Source organism: Ostrinia nubilalis, chromosome 4, assembly GCF_963855985.1.
Source record: "Ostrinia nubilalis chromosome 4, ilOstNubi1.1, whole genome shotgun sequence".
Classification (NCBI taxonomy): domain Eukaryota; kingdom Metazoa; phylum Arthropoda; class Insecta; order Lepidoptera; family Crambidae; genus Ostrinia; species Ostrinia nubilalis.
The window spans coordinates 12,219,890-12,236,750 of NC_087091.1; the positions used below are offsets into that span (position 1 = coordinate 12,219,890).

The following is a 16,861-nucleotide window of genomic DNA, read 5'->3' on the forward strand; positions in this document are numbered from 1 at the left end:
TTGGTCACTGGTCATTTCTCAAACCGGTGTGCGACATTAATAATGTTCATGAATTATTTAATGAGATTACTGCTGAATTAATTAAGTATTTAACTGATATCTGCCATTACGTTTGGTAGAAATCGTTGTAATTTATAATATTTTCGAGTAATTTGATGAAATGTGACTTTTCCTCAATTCCGTGGATCTCAATTCCGCGGAATATGGGGCATCGAATTGAGAAAACACGTACACCGAATTGATATTAAATGAAAATAGATACTTTTATTGTGCTATAAATTGTTTGTGTAACTTAAAATAATAATAAAATCAATAGAGCATAATAATAGGGTGAACTACCAATCATTGGACCGTACCAGTCATTGGACAGAAGACAATAAAACTAATTTTTTGAGGTTTCATTAAAAAAAATACACTGCTATTGCTATCTTATTAAAATAATTCTTCCAGGTTCTTCCCTCGACCTTCACCAGATCGTCGGTCTACCTAGTGGGGGCCTGCTCACTTGTCCGTGGTTTCCACTCTACAACTTTTCAGTCCCAACAGACATTACCTGTACGAGCTATGTGCCCCGCCCACTGCTACTTGATTTATGCAATTTTACGGGCTATGCCGGTCACTTTGGTTCTCTTGCCGATATTCCGATTTCTGATTCTTATTAGGCTCATAGTAAGCAACCAAGTTTCACATCCATACATGACGGTGTACTGGCAACACACACTGGTAGAAGACTTTTGTCTTAAGACGCTGCGGTATTTCAGACGTAATAGCGAAGCTTCCCGATCGATGCTTAGCTGAGTTGAATTCAGCGATAGACCTCTTTCTCAAAGTTGGACCTAACTATCTGGACTCTTGTCCCAGGTATACACAATTGTCAACAACTTCGAGTGTAGTCTCCAACCTTCAGAGAAGTGGGTGCAACACGGACATTTGACATGATTTTTGTCTTGTCCATGTTCATTTTGAGACCCACTTGTTGAAAGGCTCTACGGAGGCCATGACTCCGATATCATCCCCGATATCGCGACTCCTTGGTCTTCTGTATAATCTGCCGTAACGTACCTGTGTGTGTACCATAATACTAAAGCCTTTTCGGAAACAAGCTTGTTCGGAAGACTGGAAGTCGTCGAGTCTGCGGCGAGCGAGATGATTCGTAAGGACTCTCGAAAACAGCTTGTAAACACGCCTCATAAGTGAGATGAGTCTATAATGCTATCACCATACTTCTGTGCCATGCCGGAGGCGTTTTTTCTTCGAGAATGACGGAATTGAACTGCTTCTGTAGAGCCTTTAGTACCGGCCAAGCTCAGCTATAATGCCGTAACACCTGGTGCCTTGTTGTATTTCAGCTATTTGAGTGCCATTTTAATCGTGTACAAACTGACGTCCGATATAATATCTTTGGTATAGTGTCAGGTCAATCTAGCTCTTGGGTTTTGCAATATTTGTTTTATGTTTAAGGTTAAGAATAAATAAACAAAGAGACCCTGTATTATGTATTTATTTGTTTTATTTAAATAAAATTAAAATAATGTATAAAAATATGAACCATCTAACTAATAGACCAGCAATCAGATATTAAAACGTTTTAAGTATTTATTATTAAAATACATTGGGTATATCTTCATAATGTCATCAATTCTAAGTTTGCGGAGCGATTTTTATATTTGGAGATTCATTTCTCAATTCCGTGATTCATTTTCTCAATTCGGTGCTCTCTCAATTCGATGCTTAACATTTCTCATAAACCACTTCACAATATTTAGTGACAATGCTATTTTTACATTCAGAATGGAGTAACATTTATTTTTTTGTATTGAAACTACTTAAAAAACTAAATATAAATTTTAGCACCGAATTGAGAAAAAATACACCGTACAGTAGAAATGTCCAACTATGAATGCAGTCTGTGCCAAAGCACAGAAACATAAATTAAAATAATCTTTTAAATAAACAGTTATAATCGAGCACTTAAATCAAATGACAATGTAATAAAGAAGTAACATTTATTTATTATGTAAATACAATAACATTAATAACATGAGAACAAGAAGTAAGACGACATAAATTAAATATTTCTTAGTGGTGATGGTGGTGGTGCTTTTCAGGGACAAGGTGGTGGGTGCTGTGCTTCACAGTAGCGTGGAATCTGAGAAATATACGAAAATTGATTAATGGCACACAAAATAGTGTTCAAAAATATTTTGATCAATTGTTTCATAAATTATTTTGAAGATTATTCATTTCAGTCAAAGATTGAAGGTTGGATTATTAAAATTATAAAATAGGTAGACATTTTGAGCCGTTGTTTTCTCACCCGGTGTGCTTGTCGCTGTGGTAGTCGACGTGCCTTTCGGAACCATCAGGCTCGTGCAGGGAGTAGAAGCCCTTCACGTCATCCCCATCGCGGTGCTCGTGCTGGGTCTTGTGGTCTCCGGTGTGGTGGTCTGATACTTTGTACTCGAACTCGTACTTAGGGTGGGCCTGATGAACAAAGAAAAAAGTGTTGTTAATCTAAAGCTGACCAAATCAAATGAAGATTCAATTTTAATTTTAATTGAAATTCAATCATCAATATACTCTGTGATAAAAATGTAATATTAATGGTTTTAAAACTTTTCATTCAAATTGGGAAATGTTTATCCTGTGAGGATATTACTTGATAACTTATGTATTGATGTAGGACTTACGTAGTAATCATAATGATGTTCATGACCGTGTCCATGTTCATGTCCGTGTAAATGAACAGATACTTTCTCTGGTTTGCCGTCGTGACGCGAGATGTGCTGCGAGGAGTAGCCGTGGTGGTGGCCGTGGTCATGGTCAGACTGAGCGGCCACTACGGCCACCAGAGCGGCTAAGCACAGTACCTAGATTGAATAAAAGGGAAGTTGAAGCAAATGAATAAAGTTTTTAAATCTTTAAATTATTAGTTTTGCCTCAAGTTTTTAAACGTTTTTTTACTATGAAGTGCCTGTAGTAGTTAATGGTGCAGCTCCCTCGTTATTTTTATTCGATTAGGTCGATATAACAAAGCGATTATGATCTCTATTAAAATGAATGTTGCGCAATATTTAGGTTAAACGTAGATAAATTTCATGTTCTTCATCCATTAATTACCTATTTATTAGAACCAAATGGAAAACAAAAGTTTACCTTAGACACCATTTTATTTAGTGTTATTGTTGAAAAGTCCAACGATCAACTGATGCAAATAATAAAATATCCGCGGCTTTTATACTGGATTGGGATAACAATAAATTATTATCTTTATTCTAAATTATCGACAATTAAAATCATATTGACCAATTGTTAATGTGCAATACCGCAATAAAAAAGGCGCTTGCCCCATAAACGCACATTCAGCAAAACGACAAATTATGGAAAGGCTATGTGAAAGGTATTATTTATAGTTTCGCTTGGATACTACTTAGAGAAATAAAATAAAATAAAAATATTTCTTTTTTTACAATGGTAGGTTGAAGCAACTTGCAACAAGCAACAAAGTTGTTGTACAGTAATCACATACATAATGAGCCACCTTAATGCATGATTCACTTCGACTGACGCGATGACTCAACGTACTTTCTCAAATATAAAATCTAATTTATTTTTTCGGAAAATTATCCTAGAATGTGCTTTGGTAAGCACACAAAGTTTGTTAGGAACAAATAGGTACTCAATGTTTCAAATGTCCAAAATGGAAATCAAACCCAGAGCCTCCGAGTCGAGATGTCTCACTCTCGAAGCACTGAACCACGAAGGCGTTATTGGGATTATTACTAGTGGGATTTGACTGCCTTAATTAATTATTTTGGTATCAAATTCTATTCAAATACAACGATAGAGAAGTAGGTAAATTGTATTTCGTTACATTAATAAGTTTTGTATACGTCTTATTGTTATTACTTTTTAGGCGTTGTAATTTCCATAAAATAACACAAAGATCAAAATGCCTGTCAGTACGGCTGCATCAACTTCAATAATAATAATTGTTCGAATTCGTAGATAATGCAATAATTATTACCATATAGATTTTTTTTAAATAATTATTTGGCACTAGCCTAGAATTTCCTTAGGACGTCCATCTACAAGGGGGACCGATGCCCTCATAAAGAAAGCAGAAAGGCGCTGGATGCAGATCGCCACCAACCGGGCATTGTGAAAATCATTGGGGGAGGCCTATGTTCAGCAGGATGTCCTATGGCTAAAATGATGATGATAATGAACCTAGAATTATTGACTTCCTAATAAAAATTAACTCACGGCATTAGGTACTTTTTATCCTGAAACTAATCTCAGAATAGTAGTCGCAAGAACGCGCCTGCATTAATAATGTTTGGATATCACTCGAGTAGGTACGCAACGATCGAACAAACTATAATATCGTAGGACTTTAATCATGAGCAGCACCGTAGCTCGTTCATTCGTACGTTCGTTTCAGCCAAAATAAAATAGAACAGCTGGACAAAGTATTCAACCATTTTCACAATGACTGGCCCTACGCTTCCTGCATCCAGGTGCTTCTCGAGATCTTCACTAAATCGTTGTCCATCGAGTAGTAAGCCTGCCTACATTATGGCTTCCACCCCTGCCGCGTAGTTGTTCTTTGTATTTTTTTGTATGCGAAAGGCCTGCCACCACATTATTCTCCGCTACAGGTAAGTAGAGACAATTTTAATTTTAACTAAAATGCTTATTTTACTTCGAAATATTTTGTTTTTATTTCAAATCTAACTTGTTTTTTATTAAAATTACAAATCTAGAGCCACTTTCAGTTTCGTTGTTAACGAAGCGTGGAATGGCGCGCCCGGAGAGGCTTAGTTCAAACGATCATAGCAAATATTGTGACAGGGCTAGAGACATGCGATTTTTGGTTTTACAAAGGTACAGAATACGTGAAAGAACAAAGTAATAAAAACCACCTGTTATAGGGGCATTTGTTGGATAAATTTATCAAATAACCAAAAAAACACGAATTTAAAAGCAGATTTTTTTCAAAAAGTATATTTTTTTATTATTTGTTGGCATTTTCGGAGTTTTTTATGTATTTTTTTTAATATCGCCTGTAATTTAGCATTATTAGTTATTACTGTTTTTATTTTATCACATTATGTACACTTTATCGTGACTCACACTGTATACATTAATGCAATGATCTTTACTGCATTGCTTGGTATTGGGACGAAATTAAGGAGGTTTCAAAGGAAATATCGAAGTAATTATAAATAGACAACTTTTAATAAGTACAAATAAGGCAACATAACATTTTTAACTAGAAGTAATCAAAAACAACTTTTTATTAATTTTAGTGGTGGTGGTGATGCTTTTCAGGGACCAGGTGATGAGTGCTGTGCTTCACAGTAGCGTGGAAACTGAAAATAAAAACACTTTGTTTAATAAAAGTAGCAAAAACTCTACAATTACTCATGAATTGTCTATCAACCAAAGATTATCATTGCGAAAGTCGTTCTTCTATTTCATATGATCCAAACTCCAGTTTAAGTATGAATAATGGCCTGGATTTTAAAATGTTAATATGACATCGAATGCTTACCCAGTGTGCTTGTCGCTGTGGTAGTCGACTTTTCTTTCGGAACCATCAGGCTCGTGCAGCGAGTAGAAGCCCTTCACGTCGTCTCCATCGCGGTGCTCGTGCTGGGTCTTGTGGTCGCCGGTGTGCTTGTCCTCCACCTTGTACTCGAACTCGTATTTAGGGTAGGCCTGATGAACAAAGTAAGAAAATTATATATGCTTACCAAGATTAACATGAAACGTCAAAAACTTAAAAATGCTCTCAACTTGTTATTAAAAAGTTAGTAGGTAAAATATGGCTATTGAAGTATCTACTTACGTAGTAATCGTGAATTTCATGCTCGTGTCCGTGTTTGTCTTTTACGTGAACAGTGACTTTTTCTGGTTTGCCGTCGTGGCGCGAGATGTGCTGCGAAGAATAGCCGTGGTGGTGGCCGTGGCCGTGGTCGGACTGAGCGGCTACTGCAGCCACCAGAGCAACGAAGCACAGTACCTGTTTAAAAAGAAAAATGTCACATAATTTTCAACGCGTTTCGTAATATTTTTTGAATTGAAGGTATTCTAATCATTTTACGCCCTTTGTAGAGATAGGTAACTTTAACTTTTTAACTTCTTTAGTTTCAAAATATAAGGTTGTTTCTAATGCTGAGATTGACTTGGTTAATATCTATTAAATTTAATATTTCACCTCTACCTTACCTTTGAGATCATCTTTAGTTGTGTGTTGCTGTTGTCAAACTCAACGCTCAACTGATACCAATAATTGAAAATCAGCGACTTTTATATCGCCACGAGGGTTAATAACAATTACATTATCTTTGTATATAAATTATCGGCAATAAAATTCATATTGCCGAATTAGTTAATGTGCAATACTGCTATCAGGCGTTTGCTCCATATACCTAATTTGGCAATGTGACAAATACAGAGAAAGGCTTTGTGAAAGGTTTGTAAAAACCTTTCTAAAACAGTGCCTAATTGAAGCTTAATTTAAGTAATTTAGAAACAGTAGCAACATAAATTAGTAATTAAATAGTGAAAACAAAATTGATCAGTTAGTCTTCTTTTTCCCTCTTTTGTCAAATTTTTAAAATATTTGAACAAAATTACATTTTATACAAATACAGCAGCTTCCATTTTGACAAAGAAACTAGGAAAGTCATAGGTATATCTTATATTCAGTTTCAGTCATTTCTTTCTACAAATTTAAACTATATTTTTCTCTCACTGTTCATCAGTTATAACTTTTTCGGTACCTATATACGAGTAACTATCAAACATATTATCATTCCAATGACACACATTTTGTCGGACATTCGCAAATATTATGTTTGTAAAATCAAACAATTCATTGTAAAATCCATTCTGTTTTAAGTAGTCATAGATCAAAAGGTATCATTTGTAACCATTATTTGTTTACCTTATGTTATACGTGTTATAACTTACCCCATGCGTTATTCGTTTCTGTTATGGCTCTGCCTTCGGAAGCACGGAACAATCAGGTCGATTCAGGCCTGCAATATCTTGACCCGCTAGGAACAGCAATACAGAACCTGTAGCGACTTTGAGAGCTCGACATATTAACCATTGTTCTTGTTTTTTTCAGTAAGGTAGTTATTGTTCTCATACACTATAGCGGCGCAGTTCAGTGTACCTACCATGAGTTTACGTTAGGTGTGCTCGCTAGCGAGTACGTCAAAAATCTCTATAAAGATTTTGTTTCTTGAAAGTAGCCGCTAGGGGCGCTGCACAATATGTCATACAATTAAATGTCATTTTTTACGCAGTCGCTAGCGAGCACACCTAACGTAAACTCATGGTAAGCACACTGTTCTTCATAAAAAAACATACCATAACGAGAACGATTCTGGGTCTTACTACTTTTCTGCTACGACTACTTATGGACTTCATTTACATTGCTAGTTTATTACAATTAAACGTAATTAACAGAAAAAAATTACGTCTCACGTTAAGGGGTGTTGAATCAACACTGTTGATGAAGTACGTATGACGTGTGGCTAAGGATGGAAGGGTTCTTTTCGTGACGATATAATTTCAATATCTAATATTTATAAGTTTACTAGCTACCTAAGTTTATTTTAATTTAAGAAATTGTCCTCTCTCATCACTATCATTGTAATACCCAATAAACCATTAACGGGTTATTCAGTTTTAAATTCAATAAGACCTATTGAATAATATGCAACAAAGAATTTGAATTTGAATAAATTTTTGCAGAAGTTGAAATGTTCGGTTTTTGAAGAGTTGGGTTTTCAGAAAGAAAGTTTTCAATAAGTTCGTTTTATTTATTCAAAATATTCTTGCTGTCATTACAGTCCAAGAAAATAAATAAGAAAATAAATGAATTAAATGCGTGACTCGAGGAAATTAAAACGAACTAAAAATTACTATGAAAATCCAAATTGACATTAAATATCCGACAAAAATATAAAGCTCTCGAATACCAGTAGTAATCCTAGCTACCTTATAAGGATATATCGGATATATTAAGAAAGATAGAATGAATTACATTAATCAACTATTTACTAAATGTTAGGTAGATAGGTAAGTACACCTTCTTGGTGCATGTACATTACTGTTTGGTTTTGTTATATCTCCTATTTGTTATTTTATTTTGTACTTGCATCGAATAAATACTTTTCTTTCTTTCTTTCTTTCTTTCTTATTATTTTAAGAAGATTTAGAATCTGTCAGCAGGGGCTGATTTGTGATTTGCATGTTGAGTTTTTCCCTTGAAAATTGTTGTGATTTATTAGTGAATAAGAGTTAGGTATTTTATTAATTGACAAAATTAAGTTTGGTGTGTAAAGAGTTTATGAATGAAAATTCAAAGTAATTACAAATAATATAACATTTATTACGTATACAAACAGGGTAACAAAAAATTTACTATTTTTATCCTTTTTAGTGGTGATGATGATGTTCGGGGACCAGATGATGGGTGCTGTGCTTCACAGTGGCGTGGAAACTATAAGAAAGAAAATATATTATTAATTGGTGAAATAGACAAAATTAAGAATAATTTTGTTAGTAAGATCTACATCACAATGTATTTTATTTGGTGTTATTTTATTATATTTTTATGGTCTTAATGGCTGATAGGAAATATTATGTTACGGTCGTTATGACATTGGATGCTTACCCGGTGTGCTTGTCGCTGTGGTAGTCGACGTGCCTTTCAGAGCCGTCGGGCTCATGCAGGGAGTAGAAGCCCTTCACGGCGTCTCCATCACGGTGCTCGTGCTGGGTCTTGTGGTCGCCGGTGTGCTTGTCCTCCACTTTGTACTCGAACTCATATTTAGGGTAAGCCTGAAGAAGGGTATTAACGTTAATTTAAGTAATGAGAATTTCAAGATATTGCTCCTAAGATTTTAGAGAAACCTGGCACTTACATAATAATCATAATGATGTTCATGACCGTGACCGTGTCCGTGACCATGTTCATCTCCATGTAAGTGAACACTGACTTTCTCGGGTTTGCCGTCGTGTCGGGAGATGTGCTGCGACGAGAAGCCATGGCCATGTTCGTGGCCGTGATGTTCATGGCCGTGGTGTTCAAGACCATGGTGTTCATGACCATAGCCATGTTCAAACTGGGCAGAAGCTACAGCTGCCAGAGCAGCAAAGCATAGAACCTGTTTTGAATAAAAAAAAACATATCTTTGTGATACTGAATAATTATCCTTTTTAAATATTATTGTCAAAGATATTTACAACATTTTTACTTGATATTTTGGGATACTTTAGGTAGAATGGTCTTATCTTAACAATAACCGTTAGGTATATTTAAATGTTACCTTAGAAATCATGTTGTTGGGTTGTGTTATTGTTATCAAACCCAAAGGTGAACTGATACCATTTGGTACATGCCCACGACTTTTATATTCACATCAGGGCTAACCGCGGTCATAATAATCTATATTTAATCTAAATTATTGGCAGTAAAAAAATAATGTGCGAAGTTTTAGTATGCAATACTGTAATCGTTTCGTAAAGGCGTTTGCTCTACATGCGTACGTTCGGCAACGCGACAACCATCTAGAGAAAGGTTCAATTAACAATTCGAATTTGATTTCAGCCTTCCGTGAAACAATATCTGTTATTGTAATAGTTATTGTTTTTTAATTCATGGAAGTTTCTTTAATTTGGTCGGTGCCTCCTTCAAAGTTGATCTTATTTTGATCATAAATTAATTTGAACGTTTTTAAAATGAAATTAATTATTTTGTTTCAGACGTATTATAGAAGGAGGTAAAGCAGTATCTTAAGAAGAAAATTGAATTCCAAGCGTCGCAATGATCCAAGGGATTCTATTCGGATAGCAACAAGAACAAAAAGTTAGTTTGCTAAAGAAAATATATTACTTTCGTCACTTAACTTACAGGTGAATCTTATAAGATGGATAGTATTATTAATCTTAATAATATTCAGCTGTTGTTCAAAATGTATACAGGAGAGCATTTTAATCTATGAACAATGAACATTCTTGCGAATGATACAGTACAGGTAAAAACTTAATTTCTAAAGCGCGTTTGGTTCTTGAAAGGGTGATACACCATATCACAGCTGTTTTTTTTAGGTAAGTAAATGTGTTCGTTATAGCATGTCGAACTTATTATTTAGGTACTTTAACTCTATCTGACAGTTGAAAAGGCCCGTAACAGTGTGCTTACTGTGAGTTTGCATTGATCGTCCTCGCTAGCGAGTGCTTAAAAAAATCTATGAAGATTTTGGTTCTTGAAAGTAGGGAAGCTGTACAACTTGTCATAAATTTAATGTCGTTTTTTACGCAGTCGATAGCGATCACGTTTTATGTAAACTCGCACTAAACACACTGGTAACGTAAATAGTAATTTACTATGGACTCCGATAGTTCTTTATATTTTATGTTATGACTTATGATTATAACTCTTCCCAAGCACTATCATGCACGTGCATAAAATAAAATTAGTTTAATTACCAGTTTCAGGTTATGTTGATCTACCTATACCTATTTTTTTATACTGAATTGTTTTCTAGATATACTTATAGTAAAGTGAATAAAAACGGATAAGACTAGACTTACTCAGACTGGGTTGCACCATCTTACTTTAACTTCAAAAAACGTCAAAAATCTGTCAAACTCCATATAAAAAGCACCGGTTATTGTTATAACTGTTAAAGTTAGGTGATACAACCCCACCTTAGATAACTGAAGATATTTATAATATTAATTACTGTACGCTATTCGCCAATTAGTTAGAAATGACTAAATTAAGAAAATTAGAATAAATGAATATCATGTCTTTCTTAAGGATATCTTTTGTTATAGGAATACTTAATTTGTTTTATTAAATAAAAAATAATCTTGTAAAATATTTGCTTGCTCCGCTTTGTAAACTAAAAATGTCTTAGACGAGTAGGTTTATTTTATTTTATTAATATTAATTGTTAATGTCAGTGCAGCAAAATTACTAATTTGTTGGCTTAAATATTATTGAACCTTAGATAACTGAAGATATTTATAATATTAATTACTGTACGCTATTCGCCAATTAGTTAGAAATGACTAAATTAAGAAAATTAGAATAAATGAATATCATGTCTTTCTTAAGGATACCTTTTGTTATAGGAATACTTAATTTGTTTTATTAAATAAAAAATAATCTTGTAAAATATTTGCTTGCTCCGCTTTGTAAACTAAAAATGTCTTAGACGAGTAGGTTTATTTTATTTTATTAATATTAATTGTTAATGTCAGTGCAGCAAAATTACTAATTTGTTGGCTTGTAAAATATTTGCATGCTCCGCTTTGTAAACTAAAAATGTCTTAGACGAGTAGGTTTATTTTATTTTATTAATATTAATTGTTAATGTCAGTGCAGCAAAATTACTAATTTGTTGGCTTAAATATTATTGAACCTTAGATAACTGAAGATATTTATATTTATATTCATTAACTTCATGAAAACAAGCATCAATCAGAAGTTTTTGCAATGTACTAATTAGAAAAATACTACTTAGTTTTTCTTAAGTTGAGTTTGAAACATTCACTGTCTTTTTCAGTTTTCAATAAACTATGTTCACTTCAGTTATTAATGAATAATGTAATCAACTAAATAACATTCTTTTGTGTATTTGTTTCTTGTTTTATGTGGTGTACTTCTTCTTCTTCGTACTCTTGCCAGAGCGATCGTGGTCGTCACACCTGATTTGGTGGCAGCTTCACAATCCGTCGCCATTCCTCCCACATTGCAGCCTTTCATGTGCACTCGTGGAATGGACCATTGAGTGCGGTTTTGACCTGATCAGTCCAGCTCATGGGTGTCCTGCCGCGGGTCCATATTCGGTTGCATAAAAAATATTGTCATAATTTAAGAGTGCATAAAGTTTTTTGGCATACTCATCATTTCGCATAACGTTCATACAGATTAAATCATAAGGCATATTTTTTTTGCCATAACCACTTTTATTATAATAATATTTTAGTATATATTTTTTTGTATTCTTGTTTTTTTAATAACGATTTCTAGGCATAACATTTATTGGCATCTAAACCAATGCCATAAATATTACCTTTCATAATATACAAAATACCATAATTTCAACAAATATGAAATATAAAAATGTTATACATATAAAATATAAGTAACAAATATAAATAGACAAGCAAGCATGCAATCAAACAGCAAGCATGCAAGCAAGCTGCAAGGAAGCATGTAAGCATGCATGCAAGCAAGGATGCAAACAAGCAAGCCTGCAAGCAAGCAGCAAGCATGCAAGCAAGCATGCAAGCAAGCAGCAAGCATGAAATCAAGCAGCAAGCACGCAAGCATGCAAGCAAGCAGCAAGCAAGCAGCAAGCAGCAAGCAAGCAGCAAGCAAGCAGCAAGCAAGCAGCAAGAAAGCAGCAAGCAAGCAGCAAGCAAGCATGCATGCAAGCAAGCAAGCAAGCAAGCAAGCAAGCATGCAAGCAAGCATTAGGATTGCCTTATCTCCGGCGCTGCGGGAAGTGCGGTCCTTCCGCTCTGGCGTAACATATACCCGGCATGCCATGCTCGCTTCCGCAGCTTCGGCTTGCTGGTCGCCTTCGGCGACCAGCCTCAGCCGCTCCAGCTCGCACGGCTGCCGGATATATCGACGGTCCCTACGTATAATTCAGTATCTACCAGTTCCGTGATTTGCCGTTTTTGTTTGCAAAACCTTCAGAGCACCCAACAGTTTCGGCTCAGTTAAAAAAACATACAGTTTTTATTCAAATTGAACCTTAAAACGTCAAAAAACAAATCCCGCAACTACAAAATTAGAACGATTTCCGCAGTAAAATTGCATTAGTGGGAGTTAAGAAATTTTACGTTGGACCGCACGCCTTACTCCGCGCGCCCAGCCCCGCAACTGCCACTTTCATTCGCGCAGATCGAGTAAATTGATACGTAATTTATGAAGGAAATAGGTATTATTATGGTTTCTGACTTAATTTATTTCACTCAACATTATACCAACGGCAAATTAATCAGTTAACTGTAGGCATAAGGTAGTTGCGTTGTTTTACTAGGGAAAATTAAAGTTACTATTATAAGTAGGTGGCACTTACTTATTTTTACGTCGGAAAATTCAAGTATCTTCTAGCCGTAAGTGCCACTATAAATGTTTTACTTTGGAAAAGTTTGTTTTATGTCTATAAGTTAGTGCCAGTAACGGTGTTTTACGCTGAGAAATTGTATTTTAGCAATATCTGGTGGACATAAAAGTGAAGACAAAACAATATAAAATATGATATACAACACGACTGAAGTATCTAGGGTCATTTATTAGACTCAACGCAACCAAGTTCTTCTCGTATGCTACTCTATAATACAAGATATAAGTAAAAAATCGTAAAATTTATTTTATTTATTTAATAAGCATATTAAGGTATTCATAAATAAAGATAAGCAGGTAACACTTACAAACAAAAGTTAAAATTAACTGCATTTAGAATCTACTATTACATGATAATGCTTACATGATATTGCAAACATATCGCACCCTTAATAATATAGGGGCACAACTCAAAATTTTTGGTTTTTTACTTTTTGTACTAGAGAGGCATATTTTCGTCAGTTCTACAAGATGGCTTTCACAGAAATCGAAAACAATGATCAGATTAAAGAGTTCTACATTTTGTGCCCCTTCCATACTTTCATCTATCTTCCCGCTAGAAGGGCTGAATCAGAGACATGCCGATATTTGTCGAATCCGGCCCCCGCGACTGTGGTCCAATTTGGAGTTGTGCCTTTGTGTGACAAACTTTTAAGTAAGTGTTAGTGAGCTAAGTCTAATTAATTCCATATATTTCTAATAATATGTTACATTTTCATTTTTATTACATTGATAAAGTCCCGTTAATCATAGAAAATTATAAAATATAACTTTAACTTTAGTTAGGCGGACCATGGATGGGTGTTTGTAGTTAAATTTATAACTCTCCTATAAAAGTAATTTGCTTCTTGGTATTAATTTTCATACCTATTGGTTGATTAGGAGCCTATAGAATGTTTTATCGCGATGCTAAGAAATAAAGCGGTGGTTATGAAATACTTCCCGACAAATAAACTAATGATTTATAAAATAAGAGACATACCTACGTGTTAAGGCTATTAACGTTCGCTCGGGGCTCGGGTTGGCTGTTTTCTTTGTTTATTTCATGAATAAACGCACTAGTCAGCCAAAAGGTGAATTACTTTAATATGTTAGTGTTATAATTTATAATTATATTCTTTAATTTATTACGGTCACATAAATTGATGCTAATTAATCACTCAGATTCTGATGACTGAGGATACATCGAATTTATTTTAAAATTATCTTTTCACGTATTAAGTTACTACAATTTTACTGATCAGCTATTAGACCTTGAAATTTTCAGTTTGTCTAAATTTAAGTTCTAAAGTGCTTTTTGTCTTAAAAATGTGAGTTCGTAATGTAATCTTGTGTTAACGCCAGTTTTTATTAATATGTGGCAAATATTGTACACAAAAGCAAAGAAAAAAGATCACGGAGTTTGTGATAACAAACCAAGCATACTCTGGGATAAAAATTGTACAAAATAATAAATATTGGGTGTCCAATATCGTCGTAAACCTTGTGTACCTACCTAGACTTTTGCAATACTGAAGTCAAGCAGGACGTTAAGGGCTTCTATTTGGAGGGTCAAAGATATGTATTGAGCTTTCTAATCACTAAAATGGTCAAAAGCAAAATGATGATGAGTACGGAAAAATTAAAAGCAGCTATCTTCGATGGACTGCAAATCCGTGCTCTTTAAAAGACTGTATTTGTAAACCATATAACACAAATTGAATCTGAAGCATGGCTAAGGTGCTTTAGTAGTAAAATATTTTTTGGGGAATGTTAGAACACCAGAATAGATATTCTTGTGTTCAAAATTGGTTGCTAAAATCCTTCAAAAATTACACACGCCAATTTGAGTATTAAATTGTATTTTTTACAATAGCCATTTTGAACTGATTCCCACATAATGTGGGTGATTATAGTAAGGGACAAGGAGAACGGTTCCTTCCACCAGGACAGCAGGATAGTGGAAAAAAGATACCAAGGTACTGGCTGTTGGACTTTAATAAGTGATTATTCTGAACAAATCCATAACAGAAAACCTTACAGAAAAAGTTTTTGTAGGTTTTTTCTTTATTTGATAAAAAGCATATTTTTTATAGGGTAAGAGTCCCTATCTATCTAAGTAAAAATATTTTGAATGCATAAAATTAGTATTTTCATGTCGGTTTTCTCAGAGAAATAGCTAATATTCTTTATTTTAATCTAATTCGACATATCTAATAATTTTCTAGTATTCAGCACCCTACTCTTATACTGAATTGGCTATAAGCTACTATACCGCACAATAACTGTCCCCAATGTTATTGGGCGTAAATCAATACAAAAATCGAATAATACACTTATTTTTAAATATTAGAGAGCAATATTAGGGAATATGCCATATAAAACAATTCAGCCTAAGGATTAGATGGGCACAAGTACAAGTAATACCCAAAATCACAACAACAGAAATAGTAAAATAAAGGCCTAACTTTGAAATATTTTTTAAACAATTTTTTTACATACTCATAATCAATATTTTCAAAAATGTCTCATGTCAAATTATATAACAGATACCAGTGATGAAGTATGCTTAATTTGAAAGTTGTAGCTGATAAAATAAAGAATTTAGAGCCAATTATGTAAAAAACCGCGATCCGCCGATTGGTTTTTTGGTTTTTCCCAAAAAACTGAATTTTGGAGTTGTGCCCATTCATTATTAAGGGTGCGATATACCCGTCAGAAGGATGAGGTATAAACACTAAAAATACCCTGGTGCCCCGTCACTCGCTATAAGTGCTAACTTTGAGATTCCGGACAAAGATCTCCCACCTACACGGCGACAGTTGGGACGAGAGCAACTGGAAGTACACGGCTTTCCCGTACACACACTCACCGCCAGCAGACGGTGGTGGTGGCCTATATATGCAATGCCTCTAGTGCAGCCTCACGCCCCCGTTACGCTGGCCATTACGAGGCCATACCGAGGAAGGAAGATAGGAGGCAATCATACTGTCACCTTCCCTGGAACGAATTCAAATGCACCCGCACTTGGTTCGTAGTCGCGCTATCGTACCGCAGCTTCTTGCGGCACCTTGTCTTCTCAGATAAAGGTGATTCATTACCACCCAACTTTTCTTACCGTCCACATAGCTTTGACTATGCTATCCCACAAGAATATGGTGTGTCGTATGCTCCTAGCCACCGCAATAGATGTAGGGCTTGAAGGATCCGTGCCCAGTCATGGTGCGATCGCTAGAGCAACCTTAAACTTCAGCACGAGTGCGAATAAGGTTCGGCGACCCAACTTAGCTACGGCCCACGGCGAGGTTGTTTATCAACTATTAGACTATACAGCACAGTCTAGCGAGTCTCATGTCAAACGGCCTCTCTGTCCTTCTATGGCGGAGCTTTTACCTCGTTCTTCACGTTGTGTTAAAGCCGACGATGTAGCCCTGTAGACTTTCTGGGCCTGTTAAGGTCTTAGAAGATGGGCAGCGTTACCCTTACCTATGAGGGCGATGCCTTAGATGGGACAGAATCATGCTTTTGAGGGTGCCAGTATAGAGCTCCCGGCTTTTCTCCATAGCGTTCCGACATAGAGTTTTCGGACCTCCAAATTAGCGAAAAAGCAAGCTGTCTTCCATTCGCACGGCGACGGATTGGAAAAAGTGCGAACTGCCACTGGTTATATACAGTTAAGATCACCGTATTTGCGCTCACTACTTGGCG

At 35.2% G+C, this 16,861-nt stretch overlaps 2 protein-coding genes across 2 annotated transcripts; both read right to left on the bottom strand.

Annotated features, from left to right (window-relative positions):
- Positions 1 to 1,987: 1,987 nt before the first annotated feature.
- On the bottom strand, positions 1,988 to 6,275 carry LOC135071179 (histidine-rich glycoprotein-like). The gene is made up of 7 exons (XM_063964946.1): positions 6,235 to 6,275; positions 5,855 to 6,028; positions 5,558 to 5,724; positions 5,339 to 5,375; positions 2,691 to 2,870; positions 2,318 to 2,484; positions 1,988 to 2,149 (listed from the first exon to the last, which is right to left on the bottom strand). The coding sequence occupies exons 1-7, from the start codon at positions 6,244 to 6,246 to the stop codon at positions 2,080 to 2,082; spliced, it is 807 nt and encodes a 268-aa protein (XP_063821016.1). The 5' UTR covers positions 6,247 to 6,275; the 3' UTR covers positions 1,988 to 2,079.
- A 2,114-nt stretch (positions 6,276 to 8,389) lies between these two features.
- Positions 8,390 to 9,432, bottom strand: LOC135071161 (histidine-rich glycoprotein-like). The gene is made up of 4 exons (XM_063964930.1): positions 9,354 to 9,432; positions 8,949 to 9,191; positions 8,699 to 8,865; positions 8,390 to 8,524 (listed from the first exon to the last, which is right to left on the bottom strand). Exons 1-4 carry the CDS (start codon positions 9,363 to 9,365, stop codon positions 8,461 to 8,463), a joined length of 486 nt encoding a protein of 161 aa, XP_063821000.1. The 5' UTR covers positions 9,366 to 9,432; the 3' UTR covers positions 8,390 to 8,460.
- Between the last annotated feature and the right edge of the window lie 7,429 nt (positions 9,433 to 16,861).